At 36.9% G+C, this 7719-nt stretch overlaps 1 protein-coding gene across 1 annotated transcript in view; it reads right to left on the bottom strand.

Annotated features, from left to right (window-relative positions):
• Positions 1–1405: 1405 nt before the first annotated feature.
• arhgap39 (Rho GTPase activating protein 39) overlaps positions 1406–7719 on the bottom strand; it is a 50061-nt gene continuing 43747 nt past the window's right edge. Inside the window, exon 11 of the mRNA XM_022665643.2 lies at positions 1406–4456. Coding sequence (XP_022521364.2) covers positions 4262–4456 — 195 coding nt within the window. The 3' untranslated portion in view covers positions 1406–4261. The remainder of the gene's footprint in view (positions 4457–7719) is intronic.

Here is a 7719-nt window from a genome sequence, read left to right as displayed (position 1 = left end):
TGTAGGAATGTCCACAACATTTCAGATTCTGATAATCTAATTGTAGTGTAAGTGTTTCACATGTGGTTATTTTAGATTTTTTTTTAAACCTGTCTTAAAATGTAAGGGATACTGAACCTTCGTTGGGCTGGTGGGACAGCTTTAAGTGGACAGAGGAAAATATCCCTTATTTTTAAATCTAAAACTTGACAGGTATGGACTACATCCAGCTAAAAAGCTGTTTCAGCTGCATCCAGTCTTGTAACGTTACATGGATTATACAGATATTATGTTATATTTACAGCACAAGTGTTTATATTTGTGAACACTTCTGAAACCAGGCTTTAAATCCCACAGACTTTTATTTCTTAAGTTCAGGGCTTTTTTTCATTTCAGCTGAAGCACCAAAACATACTCCAACTGTTCTAAAAGTAAAGGTAAGCTGCTGTAATTAAGAAAACTTGTGTTTAGTACTGCAGACTTTACTGTTTTAATAAATATCTGAATATGTGTGGACGGGCCTAAATAAATTCCTAGTCTTTGGGGACTATTATATTTGTGGAGTTTGTACATGCATGTGTGGACTGGAGCTGTCTTTGAATTTGCTTTGTATATATAAGGTAAAAGTATACATACAAAAGAAAAAATATTACTGTACTTAAATCCAGCTATTTCTAAATCTGAACTGTAGGCCCAAATCTGAACACTCTTAAACTAACACTCTTGGGTATGCTGTTCACATGACCACTAAAATACTGAGATAACTGTAGAAATCTGATGATGATACGAATACTTATAATACTAATGAAAAAACAGATACACAAAACAAAAAAAGTTAAAATGTTAAAGCATGTCAAATAAATGATAATGAAAAATAGAGACAGGAGAAGTATTGTGTAAAGAAGTATAGAAGAAGACAGTATTGTGTGAGTACTGAAGGGTGTGAGGGTGTTCAGGACCAGTGTCCTCCTCTGTCTCTGTTAATAGAGGAGGTTCACAGAGCAGATGGGAGGGGTTCTTCATCATCACAGACATCTTTGCCAGTATCCCTCTCCCCTAATTGTTTTTAATTGCTTGAAGACTTTTTTTTTTAAAACATCTGTCTTTTGGAAATTGGCAGAATATGAATGCTGTTGCTTCACTGGTAAAAGGGATGACACTAAACATAAAAATTTAAATGTTCAAATGTTAATAATATCGTCGTATAATATCAACATATTTGGCAACACAGGCCGAAGACAAATGCAACGTCTGCAGAGCAACACTGCCCCCTGCTGGACTGGAGCGAACTGTACTCCTGCTGCCTCGGGCCTAGCAGACAGTCAAGTTGCGACTTTGACCAGAACTAGACTAACCAATAAGAAGAAGTAAAGTGTGTGTATTTTTCACCTGAGCAGATTAAGAATAAACCGCAAGAGTCAGCGTATTCTTTGAACTGTTTATTAAACAATATTCAGTTAGACCTTAACCCACCTTACAGAATCACCATTACACCTCAGAACAAAAGGAGGGAGAGTTTTTTTCTCAGCATGACTCCATTAACAGAATAAAACCATCCTAATCTCAGACAGGAGCACAAGCAGACGAGCATCTAAGCAGAACTGTCTCACTTTCTTTGTAGGCTTCCGCCTCTCCTGTCTGTGTGCCAGATGAGCTGTGTGTGTACGGGTGCGTGCATGTGTAGGTGTGTGTGTGTGTGTGTGTGTGTGTGAGAGAGAGAGAGAGAGTCAGTATTTGCGTTTGTGTATGTGGTGTTTTGTGTAGTGTTTGTTTGTGTGTGTTCTGCTCTGAGGATGCTGGTCACAGTGATCTGCTCAGGAGCATTTCATCTTTTTTCAGCTCTTGCTCTTAAAAAGTTTTCATTGATTTTAATTAGACACAGTTTAATTGTCTTCTTTATATTTTTTATTGTTTAATTTCCCCTACAGGTTTCTGCTAATGGAGTTTTGATTTATTAAAAATGAGAACCAAACCTAAGCTTTAGTTGATTTTGGCCCATTTACTGTCAAATATTACAGTGTTCCTCTAGTTCATGACATTACTTTTTATTTACTGTATTTTTTATATATATATTTTTTATTTATTTTTGTCATTATTTTTATATTTAATAGATGAGGAGGTGAAAATGGTGGCCATGAGATTCAAATATATGTAAATATGGAGAAAACCAACATTTTATTGTCTGCCGTGATCTCTCTCTCATTTTTCTCTCCATCTCAGTCTTTCTAAAACTTCCATTTATTCTCTCTTTTTTTGCTTCTCCTGAGGGGAAGTGAGGATACCTTGTATCCGTTTTGTGTGTATGGCAGTGTGTTACATTATTTTAAGCACCAAGCCTAATCAGTGTGTCAGTTTCTAATCCTGGTCTTGGAGGCCAACTGTTCAGCACATTTTGATGCCTGTTCTTCTCCCAGCACACCTGACCTAACTGTTCAACCCAACCACCTGTTCTGACTAAGTTGAAAGTAGAATAAACCAAACATGCTTAGAGCTGTGGGCCTCCAATACCAGGGCTAAAGACCATAGGTGTAGAGAATGTATGTGACGGTTTATATTTGTGTGTAGTTCAGAGACTGATTTTGTGAAGGTTGGGAAAGGTGTTAAAAGGTGGCGTTCCATCATAGCCATCCAGTGTGTCATACAAAGTGGTATGTTAAAGCAATCAAAAGTGAGAACAAATTACTAATTCATGTCCTGTCCTCAACTGTATTCTGTCGTACCAGCTGTTGAGAGGTTGGACAAATTGCAATTTACAAGCAACTGTAACAAACTGTAGCACACAGTTTCAGAAAACATTATTCAGTTTCCAATTATATTTGTGCACTAGAAAAGCCACAATGCTAGTTAGCCTCGGCAGGGTTGGAGTTGCAACACCAACAGAAAAGTAATGGGTGGAATGGATTAGCAGCAATGCTAACGATTGGCCTTAGCCGGGTTGAAGACGCAATGCTAACAGACACAGCATATGCCCTTTGTTTGGCAGGGTTGGAGCAGGCGGACGGGAGCAAGAAAACATGGATAACTACAAAGCATTTGTTTTGGTCTGAGATGCTTAGGACATTGGCAGAAAAAGCATAGTGCTTCTTTAAATCAAGCAGTAGAGTTGGGGAGTGTAATTTAAGTGGCCCCTCATGGACAACTGTACATGTGAATATACTGACAAGCTGAAAGAAAACACTCGGCAAAGGCAACATCTAAAAGAAGTACGTTGCCTGAGCTGGTTGAGTAATATTGCAGTAGGTTATGGAGCACAAGTTTATTGAGCGTGGTGCCTTTCTTACAAAAATGTGCATGCTTCACCAAAGTAATATAGTGTAGTAGCTGAAAGACAGATGCCATTCTCCCAATTACTTGACCAACAATATAACTGACCAACAATACCAAACAATATGTTTGGTGTGGGTGCCTTACCTGTGTATGTTTTATTATTTTTTTTTTTTTAAGGTAAATAGAACATAAAATTCTTTCACCCAGTTCATACGTCTACCCTTCAATCCCTCAGTTGGAAAGCACTAAAACATCCAAAATTTCCCACAGGTGTTGAATTTGATTGGTGACTGGTGACAACATAAATGTATTTAAAATATAGATATTTTTTTTTCAGTAAAGCTTGTCCAACCTCACAATAGCTGCCATGACAGGACATGACATGGACAGATCAGTTAGGTGAAATATACTGTACATACACATATGCATACATATAAACACACTCAGGCAAACACACATCCACCCACACACCCACACTTGACATGAGGCTGACAATATGTCTCATAAAGGCAGTAGATATAAACACTCGTTAAAATAAATAAAAAATAAATTAATCATATAAAATCAAGTTATATAGGTCAGTCAAGTTAAAAAACAGTAACGGACAAAAAACACACACACATTCACACAAAACAATCAGAAACTCACTGTTGTTAAATGGACAGACAGCTCCACTCAAACACATTCAGAACTCATAAAGGGGCAGAAAAGGAATGCATGTGCAGTCCTGTCAGTGTGTGTCTGTGTGTGTGTGTTTGCGTTAGACAGATATTAAAATTGTGCTTTTTGTGAGTGTGCCAGTGTGCTGAATTTAGGACCATGCCAATGCATACTGTTCAGATGACTACAGAGATTGGCTGTTTTGCTTGTCTATCATTATTTTACGTTGAGTTGTGTTTATGTATTTTATATCATTTAACTGATCAGAGGGAATCATTAGGAATATTTATGTATAGATTGGAGATGTTTGGAGTATTTGTCTGTGTATAGATGTGATTTTTTTGTGTGATGTGGGCTATAGAACTTCATCCATGAAGCTTGTATCGAGGTGCTGAATGAGGACCCTGATGAAGCTCATCTCTTTGCGGGTGTTCTCAAAGATGATGCGTGGGTCGTCGGACAGGCAGCGCAGGCAGTTTGGGGCCATCACCATTGCCAAGTTACTCACGTCCATTTTTGTGACAGCCACATTGGCAGGCTGAGCAAATACCTGGAGAATGACATTAAAGGAACAGGTGATTTATTGTGACAGACTGGCATGTGGATAAACATTTTGACCAAGTTTATTTCTCTGCCCTATCGAAACACTACAGCTACTTTTAAAACTTCTCTTCTTAAATGACAATGCTTACTACATACAATATTTTCTTCTGTGTCAGTTTTTTACAGTTTAAATTTTTTTTTATCTTAGCTTCTTTCAAATAAACTGTAAAGGGAGAGAAAGATGTTATGACAAAGGTATAATGATCCCAGTTGCTAACATGTACATACAGTGTGTTTGGGAATAGTGTAGTAAACAATACAAAAATTAAAAGCCTCTTGCAAGGAAAAATGGGCTGAAATCCCCCAAACAAGACTAAAAGAGTCTTAGAATATGGATGCAAACAGCATAAACACTCAGAGAGGTAGAGGTAGAGAGAGGTCCTACTCCCTTTTCCAAATCTGTGTTCTAAGTAAGTGATTCAAGCAAATAAGTGTGAGAAAATGGAACAAATGTTACAAATGCATAAAAGCTCTCTCAATTCATAACTAATCTCAGCTGCATCCTCTTTCACTACAGGACATCTACAGAAGACTGAAAAACAAGTTTTTTTATTTTACGTACAAGCCATCAGGTTTGAAATCGAAATCATCTGCACACTGCCCCCCCCCCCCCCCCCATCACCTTGACTGACTAAACTCTGATCAGTACACACACCACTACTGAACTATTTGCTAACAACTAAAACCTAATACATGTATTGCTGCTTCCAACTAAAGTTGCATTAATGCACAGTGCATTTTATGATAACACAATGTAATGTAAAGTCCAACCACACTTCTGTGAAATCAACCTGTCCAGTTAGGAAGCAACACTGATTGTGAATCAAATTCATCTACTGTTAGAACAGACAACAGGTAGAAATAAGAGGCCCCGGGTTCCTTCTGATGCAGGACAATGCTAGACCTCATGTGTCTGAAGTGTGTCAGCAGTTCCTGCATGATGAAGGCATTGAAGCTATAGACTGGCCCCGCCCGTTCCCCAGACCGGAATCCATTTGATGGCCAGGTGTTGAGTAAAGCTGAAAACTGGACTCATCAGAGAAGATGGCCTCCAGTCTCCATGACTTCAGTCCAATTCTTATGATCTTTTGCAAACTTCAGCCTGGCTCTTTTCTTCTCATTGAGAAAGGAACTTTTAGTCCTGCTTCTAAGAGATTGTTTTGAACTGTTATTGCCATGCACTTCACCCCAGCTGCCATTTGCCATTCTTTTTAAAGGTCAATTGATGTCATCCTGCAGTTGCTGACTGACATTCATAGTTGACGATCAATCTCTAGACCTGAACCCCATTAAAAAATGTCTAAATTGTAATCATGTAAGATGTAAGTTGGATGGTCACAAGCCATCAAACAAAGCTGAACTGCTTGATTTTTTGTGCCAGGAATGGAATAAGGTCACCCAAAACATACAAAGCTGTCACAAAAATGAAGGTAATATAAAAAAAAGGTAAGGTAATATTGGTTTCTGAACTGGTAAAACATTACTACTGTTATTTCTAAATGAATGTGAACTTGTTTTTTTGCATTATTAAAGGATTAAAAGCACTGCACCTTTTTCATTATTTTGACCATTTCTAAATTTCTGCAAATAAATGCTGTAACTGACAATATTTTTATTTGGAATTTGGGAGAAATGTCTGTGGTTTATAGAATAAAACCAAAGTTAATTTTACTCACATAAATACCTATAAATGGTAAAATCAGAGAAAATGATAATTTTAAAGTGGTCTCTTATTTTTCAGAGCTGTATATAGTCTCTAAAGTTTTTACTTCTCTCAGTAGCTTGTGTGCTAGTGGAAGACTAGCAAAGCAAGAATTTTCCTGTACAGTTTAACTGCCAGTGTCTGAGTCTGAGTCTCTACTCATCTCAAAATCAATAAGCAGATCATTAGAAGTGTCTTCAGAAAACAAAAAGTAAAAATAACTTCTGGCCCAGATTTATTTTCACTATAAAAGGAATTCAATATTGTGGTTGTTCTCAAAATCTTCTAGAATCATGTGCAACCATAGGAGACTGTATCAAATAAAATAATTTTCCCAACACTTGAGGACATCTCCATACATCTTGATAAGCAGCTAATAATGAGTATAATCTAGCTATGCCCCATTCATAGCTACTCTGTTCTGGGTAAAGATTATTGCCACCACTCACAAAGATGCTTATTTTCAACATTTATATGTCCCATACAGAGCCTAATATTATTGCCTGGTGGATAATATCACTATAATGTGTATTTTGTGTTTACAGCATAGTTGATTACATTTCATAAGAACACTGTGTAACAATACATTGTTCAAGATTGACTCTGATTTAAAACATTATTACACATATAGATAATTGTTAACTTTTACTTCAGTACAGTTGTCTTGTAATAATAACAATACAAAAAAAACTTTTTTAACCATTTTAATTTTTCATTTAGCTATTTTTGTACAAATATCAAGTTATTTAAACCTGTCCACTCTGTCATCTCGGGATAAATATTTGACATCAGTGACATCAGAACCCTTACCTTTTATTTTCAAAAAATAAAAATATTTAGGGAATTAAAATAATTGTAGAAAATTTAAATGTAACTTTGAAACCAAACGAGGACAACATAAACAATTCATCATGCCTTCAAATCTCGATCAACCACATTTTCAGCAAATGCCAGTTTTCACTAAAATAATCCACCCTGTTTTTTTCCATTCTATCATACAGCTCGACATAACAGGGTGGACGCATGCATAAGAGCAATGTCTGTCTCTATGAGTACTGTCTCTAACTACCTTAAAATGCTTTTGGTCTTAACTTAAACAGTTTTTCGTTCAGAATTAGGGTCTGACCAAGGGCACACAAATTAATTTTTTTATGGAGAGAAGGATAACTTAATAATAAACAGGTAGAGGCCAAGAGTAAGCCAAATTTTCTTGTTAAGGCAATACCAACTTAATAATAAAAACTTGGAGCTTCCACTGTACAGGAGATGAGTGAAACTGTATTGTTTAAACTGGTAAATTGTTTTGATTGTTGCTTGGTTCCTCTCCTCAGCATCGTTTACACATGCCTGTGGTTCTATAGGTCCCATAGAGGAGGGGTCCTTTTTCCTACCACTTGTCTCCCTTTTTTAAACTAAAGTAAAAAATTGTCTGATATATGGAGGCTGAATGTTCCAGGAGGTGGACTGCTGCTTAAGCCACCACAATAGCCTTCTACACAGATTCCACC

This window comes from Astyanax mexicanus, chromosome 1 (genome assembly GCF_023375975.1).
Source record: "Astyanax mexicanus isolate ESR-SI-001 chromosome 1, AstMex3_surface, whole genome shotgun sequence".
In the NCBI taxonomy this organism is placed as follows: Eukaryota; Metazoa; Chordata; class Actinopteri; order Characiformes; family Acestrorhamphidae; genus Astyanax; species Astyanax mexicanus.
This window is presented reverse-complemented; position numbering and strand designations above follow the sequence as displayed.